This window comes from Branchiostoma floridae, chromosome 9, assembly GCF_000003815.2.
Source record: "Branchiostoma floridae strain S238N-H82 chromosome 9, Bfl_VNyyK, whole genome shotgun sequence".
NCBI lineage: Eukaryota > Metazoa > Chordata > Leptocardii > Amphioxiformes > Branchiostomatidae > Branchiostoma > Branchiostoma floridae.
Window position 1 is genome coordinate 22,496,516 of NC_049987.1, and position 20,602 is coordinate 22,517,117.

At 41.7% G+C, this 20,602-nt stretch overlaps 2 protein-coding genes across 2 annotated transcripts in view; one reads left to right on the plus strand and one right to left on the minus strand.

Moving 5' to 3' along the window:
- The window catches only part of LOC118422321 (hemicentin-2-like), a 42,744-nt gene extending 39,537 nt beyond the window's left edge, over window positions 1–3,207 (plus strand). The window contains exon 13 of the mRNA XM_035829839.1: window positions 2,292–3,207. Coding sequence (XP_035685732.1) covers window positions 2,292–2,405 — 114 coding nt within the window. The 3' untranslated portion in view covers window positions 2,406–3,207. The remainder of the gene's footprint in view (window positions 1–2,291) is intronic.
- A 6,770-nt stretch (window positions 3,208–9,977) lies between these two features.
- LOC118422322 (hemicentin-2-like) overlaps window positions 9,978–20,602 on the minus strand; it is a 32,467-nt gene continuing 21,842 nt past the window's right edge. Inside the window, exons 3-12 of the mRNA XM_035829841.1 lie at window positions 18,752–19,060; window positions 14,896–15,043; window positions 14,228–14,343; window positions 13,493–13,747; window positions 12,460–12,795; window positions 11,824–11,937; window positions 11,356–11,431; window positions 10,961–11,061; window positions 10,473–10,564; window positions 9,978–10,316 (exon numbers count right to left, since the gene is read on the minus strand). Of these exons, the coding sequence (XP_035685734.1) occupies window positions 9,978–10,316; window positions 10,473–10,564; window positions 10,961–11,061; window positions 11,356–11,431; window positions 11,824–11,937; window positions 12,460–12,795; window positions 13,493–13,747; window positions 14,228–14,343; window positions 14,896–15,043; window positions 18,752–19,060 (1,886 nt within the window). The remainder of the gene's footprint in view (window positions 10,317–10,472; window positions 10,565–10,960; window positions 11,062–11,355; window positions 11,432–11,823; window positions 11,938–12,459; window positions 12,796–13,492; window positions 13,748–14,227; window positions 14,344–14,895; window positions 15,044–18,751; window positions 19,061–20,602) is intronic.

Consider the following 20,602-nt stretch of genomic DNA (forward strand, 5'->3'; position numbering starts at 1 on the left):
TGCAAATGTAATGCGTAGATTTCAGCAGAAGAAGTATAAATGTGTACTGTGTAAAATCTTATTGAGTACAGACTTTTGCTAGCTGTAAGTTTCTGTATATTACTGTGTCACTTGTATATATAGCAGAGAACAGTCTAAGGCGTCACTGAAACAGAAAGAAAATATTGTCTTGATCACATAACATCTTACTAGTACCAACAAAAAGCAAAAATCTACAAAAGTTCAGGTGTGACATCTTGCCAACTGCTTTGCTGATTGTTTAACAGTTAGCTACAATCCGTTGTTTTCTACTATTCTTTGGAAATGTATGTTTTAATGTATTAGAATCCGATCCATCTTTTCAACTTGTACGATATTTTTACAATCAAAAATGCCCTGCATAATGCCTCGCATCGGCTCAAGCACAGTGCACCATTAAACTATCTAAATTCTCGTCAATCCCCACACACTGGTTTTACTAAAAAAACTATATACCGTTCCTTGGAAATATGTTTCAATGTGTCCGAATTCATGATCACTATCTTTTCAAATTGTACGTTACTCTTACGATCGAAAATGTCCTGCAGGACCTCCTGCAGCTGCATATATAGACGCACGCCCCCCTCCCACCCGCACGTAAACTGTTCCAATCGTTGCACAATAAACTTGACTGTATACCCTCCACAAAATCTTTCGTCAAATGTCGTGCTCATTTTACTCACATGACACTACGCCTTAGAATGTAATGTTATATTTTAATACATCCGAATTCCAGAAAGATAACTTTACAAACTGTACCAATTTCTGTACGATAAAAATCTCACCTCCTCCGCACCGTCAACGCCCGTGAGGGTATTTACCGGAATAACCCGAAATGACCCGGAATAACCCGGAATAACCGTAATATTTCTTGTTCCCATGGCCATATATACATTATTTTATGCCAAAATATTGCATTCTGCGATCTTAACTTATCAAAGCACACTGTATTTCGGTAGCTTTCATCCTTTATTAAGGTTATTCCGGGTTATTCCGGGTTATTCCGGGTTATTCCGCTAAATACCCGGACCCGTCAACGCTATCGCAAAATGAACCGTGCGATTTAACGACAACTCCTCAAATGTTACATGACCAGTGTTTTACTGCAAATCAAGAAACATTTTCCTTTCCTAGACTTTGCTAATGAGCGCTGCAATGTTTTCTGTACGAGTAGAGGTCATGGATAAACAGTATTCTTACAACGTTTATTTGAAGGGCTAAGAAGGGCTGAGAATTGTCGTAAAAACGCACGGTACATTGCGTTTATTTGAAGGGCTGAGAAGGGCTGAGAATTGTCGTAAAAACGCACGGTACATTTTGCGACCATAGCAGACCCATCCAAGGACGAACCATTAAACCGGGGACAAAGCCGGGCGCCTGCGGCGCCCCGGCAAAAAGTAAAGACTCTATTAGAACTTTGCCCAATACTCGTCTACTTCAGTTTAGTCTAACCACATAATAAAATGGGTAGTTACCTCAAACTCTGAATTGAAGAAGTAAAGATTCTATTAGAACTTTGGGCTCTATACTAAATTTTCATTTTAGCCACATAGTAAAATGGGTAGTTTCCGCAAATCCTGGATTGGTCTGTAAGGAAGAGTTGAATTTTTGTGGCCGACTCCTTTTTTAACGCCGAATGGAGTGGGTAGTTATGGTAAGGCCGGCTCAAATCGACGAGAAGCCATTCAGACGACTAGGACATCACCAAATGGAGATATCTGCCCACTTCACAAAGCATCCATCCTGTGCACGTTTGGCGGCCATTGAACGAGCGAAATTTAACGGAACGAAGTTTTAAAATGGTGAAAATGCCGAGTGAAATGTATGTACATAAATCAAGTATAAAATCGCCAGGAAGCAAAATTAAGGAAATCCATTTGTAACTTTTTAATGGTCCTCTTCGAGTGGAAAGAGCATCCAATTCCTTAAAGAGTATGATCCATTTGCGTACATAATACTGGCGTTGCTGTACCGTAACTGGCAACACGTTGGGCTCCGAACCAAGAGCTCTAGAGTTCGATACCCACCATGCATATGCCTCGACGTTGTTATCCCCTTGGCACTTAACAGAACTTTCCCTTGGGGTGGAGTGACGCCCAACGAACCTCTTTAGCTAATTTGCCAACAAACCCACTGCGATTTGGCGCGCCAATGTGCCAACATCCTCACATTGACATCCCGTTAACCCTATTATTATCATTATCAGATAATGCTGGTTTTACCCGACTGTAACACTAGTATTTTACCTTTATTGTGTTTCTCTTTAACCACAGACAACCGACAGTGCCAGACACGAGACCGACTGGAGAACAGCTCACAGCAGGAAGGCGGCGGCAGAGGACTATCGCCATAGGAGAAAGCAGATCATAGCCATATTAGCGGACTAATCGTGTTAATGCTATTTCACACAAGCCGTGTGGTCTACTGATGCTCTTTGCGATATCTCCTTAAATGTAGCATTTGATAAGTAACTTAGACTGCTTAATAACACAGCGGTTGGACAGCCTCGCTTGGTGGATATGCAGTGTCTTACTTTATCTAAATGAAACCTTTGGACTTTACGAAGAATATCTGTAACAAACTAAACATAACTGTTGTAAATATTGTTGAGATGATGAAATGTTGCCTCCCTCCCCCATCTAGGCTTTTCGGCCCCCTCCTCCATCCGGCCTACCTGTTCACTCTATCCGGAAACTATGACAGTCCACCTTTTTTATACATCATATATCGTTAGTTGTAATTCCCAGACAGTGATAATTGCTATCATCATAAGCTGCAAACGTTTTCTTTACCTGCTGGTTTCCTTCATAACGCCTGGGATGCTCTGTTGGGTTATTGGTGGGATGAAACATTAGTTTGCTCTCGCAGCAGTCAATAACTCGTTACGCCTCCTTAGAAGCTTTTAATCTACAGAACCATACTGTTTGACTGATTTACTCACACCCGTAACGGTTCGTATTCTCAAGCAGATGGCTGTTTTAACTTAAAAGTCAATTTTCCCCTTTATTGTAATGCCTATAATGTCGGGACTCCTGCATCTATACCATATTATTAGAAGCCAAATGTCTTTATTTACAAAGATTCCCCTTTCCAATAATTTTACAGCTGAAGTTGGCACACTTAACATTTGAGTTGATCGAAGAACATGCTGCTTGAATTATAGCTACTTCTGTTTGATGTTCTTCTGAGGCTCTCGTTTCTTTAGCCATTATCAAGACTTTTCTGGACAATATATTGATCAAGAGCAATTGTTGGTAAGCCGTCTTTATAAACATTTACCGCTTCCACCGTCATTTAGCTTGTAGTCGTTATTTGTAGTACTTGCTTATTGCTTTACACTTCACCACTCTGACCGAACATTCCCACTTGGAGATTAATTTTTGGCGCATATTTGCTTTGCTCCAATGTGACTCCAATCTTCATATCCTATGCTAATTTTCTGCTGAAATTTCTCTACAATTTCTTTCATGACGAGGCTACCGACATCAGTCCTAATGAGGTTAGGTTTGTGTCTCAGTTCATGCAAAGCAAATTTTGCTCCCGTTGCTCAATGAAATGTATAAACATTACGCATTAAACCCTCTATCCATCCCGGCTATAATCATAGTAAGCTGCATACCTTGATGAGTTGGTTGAATATTAGCAACTGCGGGACTTTCACAATAAGAAAGTTGCAGTACATTTAACTGTATACAGCCATCTAAGTAAAGATGAAGTCAAGTGTGATTTACATTAGGAGATATTATGGATTAGTTTTACAGTCTGTACATTTCTGTTTCCCTGTTAACGTTGTTGATGCATAGAATTAAAGAAAACAAGGCTTGACAAACTGAGACATGTGATGAACACCATACTTAAGCATTTATTTATTTTAAAGTGTTGCTTATGTCTAATTTAGGCCGTATCGATTAGGTTATATGGTGACATTCTCTGAGAACCCCCAAAACAGATGCTAGCGTGCGAATAAAAAACATATTTGGCTATTATGAAATCTAAGTGGTCAGGAAGGTTGACCAAATGAGTAAATACACAGTAGTGTATAGTAGTATATACAAAACGATAGATTCGACTTTTTCGTAATTTCTCATCTTCATTGACTTTGGAATTGACTTTAGAATTCTACAACTTTAGTATCCGTTTTCCAATATTCTTAAGCACTTTATGGCATAAAGTTGCTCATTTTACGGCTGTTTTGCACTATTTGCAGTATGATTGCAAACTGCCTTTTTTGAACTGGACGAAAATTGGTGCGCCTGCGGATGTCATCCATATAATAGAATAAACACGGCCTTACAGATTTTTACTATTCTATTTAGCGTACATGTCAACCCGACCTGATGACCCCAAAGGTATACGAATAAACTGAATAGATGATATTGATTTTGTCTATCATTTGTAAGGATCTGGATGGTTTAGATATGACACAAGCTTTACATGCACAGCCTTCTTTTTAAAAGACTAATCCTTTTTCTGATTGTTATAATATTGCCGTCAATCTTCGCCAATAGACTGAATGTACGTATGTATAGTAGGTTTATATGTTATCTTTGTGTAAGTGCATTATTTAGTGGGCTTATTTATGAACTATTTTATGAACTTAGATCGATAACTTCTGCGATGCACGCTCGAGAGCAAAGTTTAAGTTTAGACGAATTGACAAGAAAACACTGATCATTTGAATTTCAACGTTGCTTTCCAAAATACACTGAGGGCTCTACATCACACAGTTTCCTTACTAGCGATACAGCAACAAAGTTTAATTTCCTCTATAATGTCCAATACTTTGCACTATATCATAGTGCGTGTACTTTTCGACACGTTTACAGTTATCGGCATACTCTGTCGTTTAAAATGGTCTTTGCATGCAAATCTGCGATGTCTCCTGGTTTCAAGTGACCAGTCTCATCACGTTCTCAACTGACCCTCACCGCTCATATGGCGAGGGTAAAGCGATATTCGGAAGACCGGGAGCTTTATCGAGGAAACGGAGTAATGTCCGATACCAAAGTCGATGTACGAATATTTGCCGAGAGGGAGTTGTATGTTAAACCGCTGGCACAGGTCACGGAAGGTTGTAATCACAGTGGTGGCGATACCGGCGGTGAGTTTCAATCTATATGAAGTACGGATATTGGTACTACCGGCCTGGGGTTTCTGCCTGTATGATCTACAGCCGCGGCTTTCACAGACATTCGTGCGAGCCGCTGATAAGGACGAAGCTCTACATCATTCAATACATCGACTCGACTTTGTGGATTTGACCATGGCCTTGCAGGAGCTGACATTTCGTCCACCAGTGGCGACGACACCGTTCACTGCGTTCTGTATCACTTACCTGAAGATTAACTTGTTATGGGACCAGGAAGCCATATATCATATGGTTCACAAACAACGGCCTTTCAGGAGGTGGCATTTTGTCCAACAGTTCCCGCATGCTGCTTGTATATATGACAAGGCGATTGATGTTCTTATGGGACCAGGACGCATTTCTCCCCACATCCCACCTACAGGCTTACTCGACTCAGCCATAAATTTGTCAGGATGTCGGGACCCCAACATTGACTGCATTCGAGCCGACAACCTGTCAGTAGAGATAAACGTATTCAGGTGCAGAATTTCATCACAGGTGGTACGAAAACTAGAGCAGCGAAATCATTATTGATGTTTTCGTCATTGTATTCAATATAGCAATCTCTGTGTTTTAGCAATTTTGCTACCCTGACATTCCAATCCAACCTCGAACACAGCTGGGGTTCTTTTTCAGTAAGTATTAAAGTGTGGTACTGTACATCGATTTTGACTGATCTTTCCCATAGACAAGGGATTTGGCAACAGAGTTGCAGTTCCTATACATTTATTAGTTTTTGGTCGGTCGTCGAGTACCGTATGCAGCTCACCTCTAACAGAAGTACACAAACAGCTGCTTTTCTGAAAATTGTGGGTTACGTTTATAACTGTATTTATGGGCACCACTGATAAATACAGAACCACAAAGCAAGACGACTTTATGGGAAAGCCATGATAGCTTTCTCTTTATACTTGCTGTTCTTATTTGCTCGTTTTGCAGAAGATCAATGACCAAACTCCTGCGTCAGGTCGTTTAAAAACTAAAAATGATTTTGTTCTCGGGAGGATTGCATTCCCACATGTGAACGATATCGACAATCGGTCCTTTATGCCTTTATCATATAAAAGGGTATCGCTTTCTGAACGCCTGATACAGTGTTTTGATGCGATATCTCGGTCCTATCAGTTGCTGAATGGTCGTATTGATTGCCGCGTCCCACAGCACCGGCGGAGAGTGTAGTGTATTGACGTCTCTGTGAGCAGAAACTGTACCGAGATAAGCCATGATTGAAATCGGCTCACCGCCAAGCTGCCGAGCTCACCGATCGCGAGGAATTCTATTACAGAAGAAAATCCCACCGATTTCAGCCAAAGCCTCAATTTAGCTGCCGAGTCCTGTGGGGTCGATTGAGTTTAACAAAAGAATACAAAGTGGTCATTTTGTTGAGGATGACTGCCAGTTGTAATGAAGCTTCTTCATTATTCATATTTACACAGATTCATCCGGTCAAAATGATTGTTTGGACTTTCTATCAACTACACATTGTCTTTGAATGCTAAAGTCAACTTTATGCTTCGGTCACATTTCCAAACCGGTCTGGAAATTTTTGGGAACGAGAAGTAAAATCAGACAAAAACAACGTTCAGAAATTCGTCACGAACATAACCTTTATAGACAATTTTATTTTTCATGTCCTCAAACATCATGAAACAGTTTGGAAATGTGACTTGTAGAACCAGGGACGCTGACCACTGCACTACAACATGGCAAGCGGGACCAGTCACATGGTCTGTTGTGCCATAGCGGTTGTGCAACGCAGGGTTCAATATCACGTCCTCAACTGTTGCCTTATGTTGAACTGTAGACAACATTGACTCAGCCAACAGTCGTGAAGTTCAGGGACGTGTTCTGGGATTTGGGTATGTAGTATAATTGAGAGTAGGTTTAATTGCTAACTTGATAAACACTTTAATTTATTCCTTGTATCCGCAAACATCTTGAATCGGTTTGGCCCAGAACCATAGACGTATGCCACTCAACTACAACACGACAAGTGGAGCCGATCATATGGTGTGTGGTGCGAGGTTCAACTGTTGCCGTATGTTAAACTTTTGACTGAGCCTCAACAGTTATGAAGATCAAGGACGTATCCTAGGATTTGGGTATGTAGTATAATTGAGAGTATGCTTAATTGCTATCTTGCTGTCTTTATCGGCTTAAATGATAGCCAGGTGTGCATCAATCTTCCCATAGGACACTTTGTAATGAAAATAAGTTGGGAACGCAAAGAAGCCAGTCTGGAGTACTAGTGGTATAGAGTTCAGTGTCCCCGTTGCTGTGCAACATCCCCATTAACAGAAACAAACGATGTGTTAGTAATACGGCGTATGATCCACAGCTGACCTGTACTCACAGCCTTGGTCTCCTGATACAATCTACCACTATAGTACCAAACTTGGTGAAGATCAGGGTGTTATTAAGAGTATATCTACCCATGTGGATGTAAATAGACTTTGTCTCCCCCCACCCCCGTTTTTTTCCAAACCCGGGCCCGGCCGGGCAGCTTTCGGGAACGAAAAGTATGATATAAAAGACACTAAGCTAAATATACATAAGACGTAAAGAGATTCTGAAGTAGTTGGGGGGCATCATTTGTGCATATTTTTACTTATACATTTCTATTTTGCGTTTCCACAAACAGCTTCGCCGGCCACGGTTTGGAAATGTAAAGTTAGCCTAACAGAAACAAACGATGTGTTAGTTACACGGGATATGATCTACAGCTGACCTGTACTCATGGCCTTGGTCTCCTGATACAATCTACCATTATAGTACCTACCTTGGTGAAGATCAGGGCGTTATTAAGACTGTACCTATCCGTGTGGATGTAGATGTGACTTGTCTCCCCCATCACATTTATCCGGGCACCCGTGGCTGATGAGAAGTGATGTCCGGGATCACATCAGTGTGAAGTTTCCCAACTCTTGAGATGAGACTGCGTTCAAATGGCGCCACTTAAGTCACGCGAGACTTCAACATAATCATGGGAAATGTTGGCATGGCTCATTTAGTGAGACATAATGGAGACTAAACGTGCCCATGGCGCTAACGTACAGACTCTAGTATCCGCTAGGGCACACATTCAGGTGCTGTTGATATCCCTTTTCTGGAGATTATGTATGATGTAAGTCACAGGAAAGGGCAATCCCATCAACATAAATGTTTTTCTACAAAACACGGATAATAAAACAAGTCAGCACAACTGTAAAGGTTGGTCTTATCAACGTGTCTGTTTAGAAACATGAGCAGCCAACGGCGATCTCTGGTAAGCTGGACATATATACATTCTCGAACATAAGGCCTAAAAGGAAATAAGTATAAAGCTGCGCTTGAGGACAATATGGTGATTCAAATTTAAAATGAAAATGGGCTTCCTTCCAGTAATACCTACGAATGTACGCGCATTTACTGTTTTAGAACTTAAATGAACATGACTCATCTATGAATATGTTACTTTTGAGCTGGTCTTTTGAGCTGCAATTGAGCTGGTCTCAATCATAATGTTTCTTACCTAGGGCGAAGATGCTGTTATAGTTACAATGCATCCCGTAACCTTGGAGTAACCTTCAGGTCACACCTTGAAATGACCTTGAGGTAGTGACTATTAAGTAAAGAAAAAAGTAATTTCTTTGTATATTCTTGATTTTTTTGCTTTGCACGAATATGTCCACATTCCTGGCTGTGTCGTACACACGATCCGAGAATCCAAGTGGGAAAACAAATGACTGAAGCTTCCTCATACCATCGGATGCTGTGCTAATCTGTAAGCGTGGTGGTTGGTGTAACCTGTAGTCTTAAGTGTAATAAATATCAAGTCATGGCAAGGCTAAGAACATACCATGAGTTTGGTACACTGCTGAAAAGCGCACCTGTCGGTTGCTTATGAAAATGCAGCACCACCGTGACACTACACATATATAAGTGTGGCAACTTTTACTCTTAATCATGTGATAATGATAATAATAGACAATCATTACACATAACGTTTCATAGGGTAGTTCTCTTGGCCCCCGCCTCCAATAGAATCCGTGGAGCTATGGTGTGTACAATGATATTAGCCTGGTATTCCATCTCTATATATTTATGAATTCGGAAACGAGAAAAAATTACAATGTATAGAAGTCAAATTGTTTATCAGAAACCTGCTGGTGAAATACAAGCTGAAAAATAACGACCTCTCGTTTGAAAGTTACCCCATAACTCACTAAATAGATTTGCCCACTTAGTGTAGACGGCAGGCAAGTATTTATTGGTGAGGCTAAGATTGAATGTATTGTGAAAGGATGGGTGAAATAAAACACTTTGAAGGTACACAATGCATATAATTACTACGATTTATGAGCTAGTAAATTTGTGCAGTGGATTTCTTTATTGTTGCCTGTAACAAATTTACGGCCACTGAAGGTGTGAGCATCAAATCGTACAGCACGCTACATAACACATTATGGTATACGCAGCACGCGTCCTGTACAGCTAGTAGCTTCCTTCCTTATACCCCCTTCCCACTAGGACGGCGCTCTCGCCGCGCTCTCTCTGCGACCTACAATTTGACACATCGTTCAACGAATTGTATCGAAAATAAACGAATCTTGTTACACTTTGTGTGTTTTGTTGTCTTCTCAATCACACTTTTACGTTTTGTGTGAACGCGAAGGTTTCACATATGTTATTTAGGTCGCAGTGACAGCGCAGCACGATCGCCGTCCTAGTGGAAAGGGGGCCTTATCAAGCTATTTTTCACCACTCTGTTGTTGTATAGCAGTCTTTTTTCCCCTAGGGTAATTCCTAGAGTTTTTATTTTTGTTTTATGTCTTTAATATTACTGTGTATGTTATGAACAATCTGCTACCTGCCTTTCCGGATTTGTATCGTCAGCGACTTTCTCTTTTAACAACAGTCTACAGTGTCGAGATCTACAGCCTGACTTGCGGCATCTGTCATTTGGAATTCTGGTGTCATCTTCGCTATCTACACAATATCCACCCTTTTTAAGAAACGAATCGAGGTTGGATTTCGTTTCAAAGTTTTCTTTTGTCCGCCCTGGGTCTGGAGGTAACTTGCATGGTGATGGTCTCGCAGGATCTCGTGAGATCTTGTCCGTGACTTCGACTTGAACCGCTCCGAACACTTGCGTCATGTCTGCGTCATCAGGTCTCCGGGTCGCCACTTTCTGCATGGATAGGAAATAAAAGAAGACGTGAACAGTTATGCTGCAATGCGAAAGTAATGTAGGGGCATGCCTTCTCATTAAACGAAGCGTGACAGCGTGTGTAAACTACGTATAATGTAATAAGGTACGTAATGAGCATACACAAAGTTTCTATACCCTTGTTTCAGCCAGATATTTGGCTTTCATGGCACTCTCCAGCTGCCTCTGCCTGCTAACTCGGGAGTGGTTTGGATGATGTCCAGCACACCCTGCAGAGCAGGAAGATATGCGTTAGTCAGTAGGCTTATTTCGCAATTTCAGTTAAAGCTGGTGTTGTCGACTTTACTGTATTCTCCGTTATGCAAGAATAAGAATGTAGTTGGCCGTCGATTATACAAAAGACTGAAGCAATTTGATTAAATGAGAAATGATCTACCTTTTGATTCACTTCAACGTAACTGATGTTTGCCTCTGCATATTTAGATAGCTTCAAACTGCGACGCATTTCTGGTGTCAACATTGTTCAGATTTGTTCCAAAAGGACGGATACAAATTAGGATTTTCTGGCCATGGTTAACATTGATCGAAGGACGCAATATAAATGTCTGTGCGCATGATCCGAGTGGCCAGATGCCATCTTGGATCTACCCACCCTAGCTACTTACACGGGAAGAACAGCTCGTCACATGACACATTGTTGTCGGACAGCAGGGTTGAGCAGGTCCGCTGTTTCAGGGGTCGGGCAGGGCCTTTAGAAGATTCCAACCTGAATGACAAAGTTATTTATTCACAACCTAGGAGTAACATACCTTCTTCGGGACAATAATGACCGGTTCACTTTGCACTGCAGCTGGGTGTTGCTGCTAACAATGCCATGACATAGGCTTCAAGTCGTTTCAACTTGAGAAGGATCGGAGGACTGACTGAACGCTTGTTAGTAACCGGCTTAGTTTGCTTACATATAAAGTGTTTACTTTGTAGATATCTATTATGTTTATACTCTCATGATCATGTCCAATGTCAGAAAATGAATCACATGGTGAAATGAAGGGTACAATACCTCGGGCAGGTTGAAAGGTCACTCGAGGCCTTGTCTGTCTCCGAACCTGCACAGTTTCTAGAGTTAGCCTGAGCATCTGCAAACAAACAAACAGATCATAGCTGAGTTGAGTGATTCTTTCGCTTGTTCAGAAGCTTGTGGTCCCTACTGTACTGGCGCATAGGTCACATATGTTCCCCTAATCATCAACTAGTTGGAACAGCAACCCAACTGTAAAGCTGATACAGGGCTACAGAGACATTTCGCGAGGCGAAAGATACGAATGCAATAAAAGCAACGAAGCGCGATTCGACGTGTTGTCTTGAAGACTTAAATCTTAAAAATGGCTTCTCTCTGAAAAAAAGTATGTGAACTATATCTTATAGTTATAACTGAGTCCAGAAATAATTAATATAACACGAAACTAGACATGCGTTATGTGGGAAAAGTCGTTACGTAAGCCCTACATATCACGAATTTCTACATTACCTGCACGTTTGAGTCTGTTGACGAGCCGATGAAGACAGAAGGCGAGGATGATCAGCACGGTGGTGGCGGCAGCAGCAGACGTGCAGAGGGTCACGATCAGCAACATGCTGGAAACTGCCAACAAGAGAGCAGAGCATTTGTTACCATCTACTACTCGTACTACTATTGTCAGTCAGTCTATACAGCCTATGACATTGACTGCGCAATTTGTTACCATCAGTAAAGTGCTAAACTATACTAGGGACGGCTAAAACACATCAGAACATCGTTAATTAGTACCATCCATGGTACTGATGACAAAAGATAACAACATTAGGTTAAGGTATCAGCACTCATAGTAGTATTCAGGACCATCCTAGAGACTGTCACCAACGATCCCTTATGACATACACTCGCCTTGTCTTACGCTTATCATTGCGATTTATTTATCTCTGATATAGTATTCTTAGTATACGCTAGTTCCCCCTAGCTCTAAGCAACAGCGATGCAAACCTACGAATTCATGTCTGTTGACTGTGGTATGAGAGATCAACGAAGGTTAGACACCCAGGCAACAAGATACGCAAGATAGCAGTTACTCGACAGGCAACTGGACCTTTTCTAAGTTCGTTCCAGTTTATATGGAGTAACTGTTACCTTGCGGGTGGAGTGATAGCTTACATCTGATGTGAACTCTGAACTGCCTCTGGTCTGTCCCGAACACGTTGGTTGCCTTGCACACATACGTCCCTGTGTATGACGCGTCTATCTTACAGATGGTCAGGACGTCTTCTCTGATGTCACCTAAGACAGTCTTGACCTTGACGCCATCGTTCTCTCCAGGATGGAGCCGTTTCTCGTCACCGCTGTGGCTCCTGAATACCCATTGGACGGCGTCACAGGGTGGGTCAGACATAACCTTACACGTCAAGGTCACTTCTTCCCCCTCGTCTGCAAAGATGGCGGCCGTGTCACCTAGAACGTCTGGTCTACCTAGAGACGGTGTTAGAGGGCATTGTAACAAACTACTAATAGGGACAGCGCATTGTGACCTCAGTTACGTTTGAAAATTTCCTTAATCCCGGTTGTTCTTTTGGTTACTAATTGACTATTTTTCTCTCTTTACTACTATTTATACTCGTAGGACTGTGACAGAAATGTCTACAGTAATATATTTACAAGTTATTTCCATACACAAAGTAATACGCTTACCAAGAAGTTTTCGACCAGTCATCTGTTCCTTCTGAAGTTAATTTGACCCGAGACTCAAGGGCTCATCGACCACCCCTCAATAAAAACGGGGGTCGATACCGACTTTCGTATACTAGTACCTTTGCGCCGCTGATGACGTTATACTTTCTCTCAGGTCAAGCGACACAGGCTTTGGGTCAATTATTACTACATGTATGTATTTAACTTCTCTTTGCAGCCACCAATAATCTTTTTTTCTTTATACGTCACTAGTTGGAGTATTCGTGCAGTGCACCCCCTCCTATATATTTCAGATAGGCCAGAATCTAGCATGAGCTTAATAAGTTTCGCTACTCCCTGCGCGTATTCTCTGTTTATTGTCGCTGCTGTTATCATTTTTACAGCAGTGATAAACCTAAGCCATGAATCCTGATGACTGCGTCTATGACAGCTTCCGTACAGACGTTACATGTTTATTGCCATGGGTAGTTTCCCGTACCTATTACGTTTATGAACGTCCTCCTCCTGGCGCCAATGAACCCGGCGCTTAGCGCCACGCACTCGTACAGCCCCTCGGCCCTGTAGTCCATGGGAGACAGGGTGAGCGGGTTCTCGTACAGACCGTTAGTGTCGTTCCGCCTCCACCACACCCGGGGTTTGGGGTTCCCGTCAGCCACGCACTCCAGCCTCAAGACGTCTTGGCCGTACAAGACGCTGATCTCTGAGTCGAACGTCCTGCTTATCGAAGGAGCATCTATAAAAAAAAATTAGACGGGTATTATTGGACTGTAAAAGTCTTAGGGCTAACACTTATCCTTGAAAATTGCCATAAGAAGACAATTTATGGTATCATAAAAGTACGGCGGCAGAAACATTACTGACGACGACTAGCGACTGGATCGCTGATTACTCATCAAAGAACCATTTGTACTCTACCTCTACATGTTAATCTTTAGTCTAAAATTTCTTGAACGATTAATCTCCAAGCAGATCCTACGGTAGTATAAGATAGTATAAAAAGCTGGCAGAGGAGTGAAGTCGGCCTAAGAGTGTGTAGTCGTATGCTACCGGTGCCCGTCTGACTACCTTTGCTTTGGCCGGCTATACTCCTTGGCCGGCTTTGATGCTATCTTATGGCACAGTAGGATCTGCTTGGAGATTATTGAACGATTAGCAATCAGATCACAGAGGCGCAATGTTACATGTTTTGAATAAGGTAACCATAGTAACTGACACGTGACGTCCAGCATGACTGTTGCTGCCGCAGATGGTTTGATGCCGTTGTCGGCCCGACACTCGTACAGCCCGGCGTCTGTTCTGGACACGTTCTTTAACTGGAGAACATCAGAGCTGGAATAAAAGATGGTTAGATATCTCATTAGATAGTGGTGTCTTTTTTTGTAGCGTAGAAGACGTATCTATTTGGGGGGTCTTTATTCGAATTGATAAGCGAAGTCGGTGTTCTTCTCGTCTTAAATGGTCGTCGTCATATAGTTTTGAGAGGCCAATAACATATGGTTTTATTTCTGTTTTGTTTTATCTATTTAGCACAAATCAAACATATACATATGGAGACATCTAAACAAAACACATGTAAAATGTACTGGGGAACGTGGAGCCCAACAAGGTACTAAGCTGCCCTTGCCAAAGTTTCTCCAAATATGGAGAATATTAGAACTGGTATGGTTTACGATTATCAGATGCCCCATTTGATAGCGCTATCTTTCATTGTTAGGTAGAAGGTGCATCTAATGGAGTCTTGAACCGAACTTGATAGCGAAGAAATATACACTTGTTACATCTATTTGAGTCTTTACATCTACTTGATAGAGAAGGAAATAGTGGCATATTGGAAGAAAGGGCGACTGTGTTTTGCTTCGTGAACGTGTCAAAAGAACCTACCTGTGTGCAATGTCTGTCGGCTTGCCATTGGTCAGCCGTGCCCACGTGACGTGCGTGACGGGGCTACTGTTCACGTGGCAGGACAGTTGGGCCGACTGTCCCTCCGCCGCACGGGCTGATGGGAAATCCGGAGTCACCACAGGAGGGTCTGCAGTAGACGTACATGTAAACATAAGTTCTTTTAGTCAATAGTTGTTATCTCATCATCATCTCGTTGTTATATATCTATAATGAGTTCTGAGTAGTTACATTTATTCAGCTACTAGTATCTATGTATCTGTTATCTGCTATCATTTCGTTCAGTTTAGGTAACTTTAGATTAACTGATCCAACAACAAGATTAGTTCATTTTCGTGTATTTTTTTATTTACCAGGACTTATTCCATTACTAGTTGTTCGATTTTTTATTTGCAACATATTTACTTGAGTTGCTGTATTTATTAGTTGTTATTATTTACTAGTTATTCTCATGTAAATTTGACAGGGTGAGACCAAGTATAGACCAGCTGATTGATCACTGTCTCAACCGCAACATTTTCTAAACATTCCTCGAAACTGTATATTTTGACTTCAACCTCTGCGTAATTAAAACAAAATACAGAAATAGATTTGTATTTATTGAGAACATTAGACGTGGAGCAAGATACAGGAAGTCATGATTATGAAAAAGCAGAGATATCCACGTCTAGGATTTCAAACTTAGAAATCTAAGTACATATAATTTGACAAAGTTTTGCACTCTTGAACACATGATACGATATTACTCCTTGCCTGGCTGTTTGGGTCAAGAGATTTTCAATCTAAATTCTCCCTGTAAAGTTAGCCAACATAAAAATCGCCCTCCCACAACATTGTGCAGCAGTAAATCTACAGTCGTCGCAGTAAAATCTGCATTCCTGTACAGTCGCCTTTACAAGTGTAATAACGGAATGAATCTGTCCCTGTTGCACTGTTGTATATTGTTGGTTTATGACCCGACAGAATCTGAAAGGGAATCCTTTGTAAGTTTGACACTATGAGAAACTGTCTGACGGTATTGACGGTTCACTGAATCACGACCTGCGCGTTTTCTGTAGAACTATCACGTGGGTGTGGAAGGTGAAGGTGAAGAACGTGACACGTCTGCTTTGCTTTCTTTTTTTACGAGATCCTTCAAAGCAAGGTCACGAGACCACTTCAAGTCATTGCCATTGAACTTAGAAGTTGGAAACTGTACACGGAGATAGCGGTGGACATTTGTTTACCGAGGCCTACGTCACATTTCCAAACCGGGGCCCGGCCGGGCAGCTTTCGGGAACGAAACGCATGACATGAAGAACACCAAATAAGACAAGACGAAAAGACAATGGTCGTGGGCATTTTTCGTTTTTTGTGACGGTTCACTGAATCACGAGCTGGGCGTTTTCTATAGAACAATCACGTGGGTGTGGAAGGTGAAGGGAGCTACGTTTGGCTTAGGTCCCAATTCACAACCAGTGGCCCGGCCGCGCAGCTTTCGGGAACGAAAAGATATGATAGAAAAGGCAAGAAAACCCACAGAACGAAAACAAATTAGTCAGGAGCATAATTCGTATATATTCTTTGGTAGAAACTTTTATTATTCGTTTCCGCAAGCATCCCGGCCGGGCCCCGTTTCGGAAATTTGACCTAAGCCTGAGACGGCTGCCAGCGCACGCCAGAGTTACAATTCTCCGCTCGTATTTGTGCTTTTTGTATCCTATTCCCAACATAAAGTCAAATATAATAGAAATTCAAGTTAGGACTCAGCGATGCCAACAACGTGCCGCAGTCCAATGAGACACTTGTCGGCTGCCACTGCACGCCTGTGTTACAGTCCCACAGTAAGTCTAACACAATTCTCCGCCCGGCCGATTTACGGCAATGTGTTCACGATCGATATTCTTTATTCTGCAATATACGACGTTTAACAGGCGCGCCCTCGTGGATTCCATTCTGCGTGTGCGGAGTTTATCACACCGTTTCCTCCCGTTAGGCCAACTATGGTGCAGTAACTACTGCAGTCTCGTCTAGGGGTGGGTACTGGTACAGAACATTCGGGTCCAGGTACCGCTTAGGTCCAGAGGATCAGGTCCAGGTCTAGACCTGAACCTGATTCAGTATGAGAAAACATGTGAATGGAAGATGCTCAAACCAATGGTCAATTTGGCTATAAAGAGATCTGTTTTGTGGAGTATTGGACTCCCACCGGCGTTTTAAATTCATACAAAGCTAACAGCCACTGTACCCTTGACTGTACCGGTACCCACCCATAGTCTCATCTTATATGCGTGTGGATACTTGTAGCTGTGGAGGAGGCGAGGGGTAGTGTTTCATAACTTATTCTTGATTGACTCATATTTATTTCAACATCTTTAAAGCCAAAAACGTTGCACACGATACACTACCCGTCCTATCCTACTAGGAGCCCTCGTATCTCTTTACAAAGACAATGGGCGACCACATGGTACTTGTTGAATCCCTTCCATTTTAAACTAGATATACTCAAAAATTTTTAAGTTTACTCCGTAGCAAGTTACGAACGTACCACGAAGTAAACTAACTAAAATACGACAGATGACAGCAATGAATACCAAATGTCATAAGATACCGTAAACCCCCTTAAGCCTCTCTAACACCTGCAATAGTATTTCTATACATATAAGAAAAGCTGGGAATATGATACACGGTGCAACCATGCCCCCCCGGTCATGTAAGTTGATTAGAAGACTTCCAACACGATATTACTTCCCTGTACAAAACACCAAACATCGATACCCTGTAAACTACCTGACACTGTCATGCGGCGCCTCCGGCTAAGTCATCTAATAAAACAATCTTCTTCTTCGATTTCTTCTAGATTGTTTTATAAGCTGGGAGCAGGTTCGTTTATGGGATCTCAGGTTTTTCATAAAATATTAATTATTGCAACTTACGTTCGAGAGGCCGATCGATCATATCTTAAATAGAAGCTATATTTTATAGTGCAGCAATATACCGACTTCACGTCGAGTAATTGAAAAAGGTTTATGACTTATGAATGAAGATTGAACTTTAAAAGACCAAGACTTATAGAAGAATTGGGACTCATCCAAAAAATTCCGTCTGTTGCTACTTGTCTGACTTTGAGTGATTCCCAATTCTTCTAGGTGTTGGTCTAATAAATTCAGTCTTTATTCATAAGTCATAAACGTTTTTGAATAACATGTGAAGTCGTTACATTGCTATACTGTAAAAATATAGCTTCTACTTCAAACATAATCGATCGACTCTGTGATGAGATGAACTGTAGCCGATATTAAAATAGGGTCACAGTGACTTGATTACATGATCTGATTAAAATCCTCGCTCGCATCGATTTTCGTTTGTTTCGAAATGCTACAATACTGTAAACATTCAAAGAAGCTGAAGCAAAAGGAGTGTGGGAAAATGGATACTAAGGCCGTACAATGCTTCTTTTTCTATCTCAAAACGTACAGAATTTGTTGTAGATTCACTCCTTTCACAAAATGTACTTTGAGCCTTGTGCGAAGTTTCTCAAAGTCTTATAAGAAGACGTGAAAGGACAACATACGACCAGAATGTGCTGTTTAAAGTTCTGCTAGTTCAGCTATTTGTAAAACCTTACTGGCCACTTAGGGACTCATGATTAAAGCTTTTTGGCCCAACTTTCTTTCGTTTGTTCGCTTTTATTGTTCATACTTGTTGATTAAGTCAAATCATCAAAAGTTTAATATTTTTCAATTATGCATAAAGGATAATTGCTGTCATGTGTAAAAAACAACAAAATTCAGGCATTAAGCCTGCAAAGTGGCGTAGGAAGTAAATAAAGTAAAAAGAAGGAGTACAATTTACTTACAATACACCACCAGACTTGTCCAGGCAGCCTTGGGTCGAACTGTGCCCGGGAAGCCCTGGTCCGAGACACAGCTGATGTTGGCTCCGTTGTCCCACTTGGTGAGCGAGGGAATCAGCAGGTTGACGGCTACCGTGGAGGTCTCGGCGTCCATGATGAAGGCGTGGTCCGACTGGGGGTTCCGTACCGTACCGTTGTACCAGGACAGGCGGGGGATGGGGCTGCCCCCCTCCGAGCGGCATGACAGCACCAGCCCCTCGCCAACCACCCGCGGCGTCAGGTTCCCCGTGATCCTTACGACTGTCGGTGGAACTGCAGGGAGGGACTACATCATGTCTTAACGAACTGAGGAGAGCAATCTATACATCTCGAAGCGAATGTTTGAGTATTTTCATGCATGTCTCTGCAGAATTTGTAAGTCTCGTGTGACCTGTGAAGAAAACAAAAAGGCCACAAATAGAAAACTTACGCGGTAATTGTGTGATTTGTCAAGTGTGTGTTAGTATTTCTCCCTTGTATCCTGATTTGTTAAGATTTTGTAAACGCCTCCTTTGAAGATCACTCACCCAGTCAGAGGAATTGCCCTAAAGATTCATGAATAAATAAATAAAGATTGACTGGGAAAAATTGGGGTTAATCCAAATCGTTGCTGCAGATACGTGCGTGTACTCCTGATGGTCTTCGTTGTCCGTGAAGGGTAGCATACATGTAGTGTCAGATCGATGGTTATACTAGATAACAAATATGGGATTTACCTCAATGGACTTAAAATAATGAATTTAAATACATTATGACATGTGACAACCCCTTTATTTTATACAAAGGAAAATATATTAAAGAATGTCTAGACTCTAGAAATCCCTCCAATGATTGTAAAACACCGTTTTCATCCCACACTATGTACCCTTGTTTTAAGTAGATTAGCCTTATAGAAATGTGGTTATGTATCAGTAGATACCATGCCATGTACCTTGTACAATATGTGCATAATAAAGTTACCCATATGACTACGGGGCCTCACACCTCGGTGAAATATCTAGAGTTTTTGTAAATTTCTTCTTTTAATTCTGAAGGATTTTCTCGCCTAAGTTGATTTTCAATAATCTCGAAGATGTCTTCCAATAATCTTTGAGTACTGCATGCACATTCGGGAAATCTGGACACGGGCTGGTTCCATTCCCCGTCACCTTTCTAAAACCTTTCTTGTACCTTTGACCCAATTTCTTGCCAAGAGTTCCCTATCACCCAAATATCAATTGTTGGACTTCGGACACGCACCACTACAAACAAATACATCAGCTGATTTCCGTCTTCATGGAGGTAACGTCAATACCGTATCTTACGTCGAGCAGAACAACGCCGGTGTTCAACATTGGCCACGTTGTCACTAAAATGCCACCTCGCGGAAGCTGTACAAACTGCAGCATTTCCAACACAAGCGTTGAATCAATAACTGTGATATCAAATAACACAAAAGGTCGTTCCCTTCCTCTTAGTAGTGAACAGCTTTCAATCATTAGCATTATTCTTATTTTCACCTTCACGGAAAGGAAACATGGCGTTTAGTACAATGCTAAACTTTCTACCAGTACAAAGCACTGTACTGTGATTACTACAAACCACAGATGAGCTTCCGTGATGATTTGAGAAAAAGAACTGCTTGAACTTGGCCAGGAACATAGAAGAGACATGTATCAATTGTTCCCTCTTCTTCTTTGCCAAGCAAGTAAAGTCAATGACCTCGACCAGACGGCTGTCACTATGGTTACGTGCCCTAGTCGTAAGTAAATCCAACGGTAGCATAAGATAGTATCAAAAGCTGGCAAAGGAGTGTAGTCGGCCAGTAGCCAATTT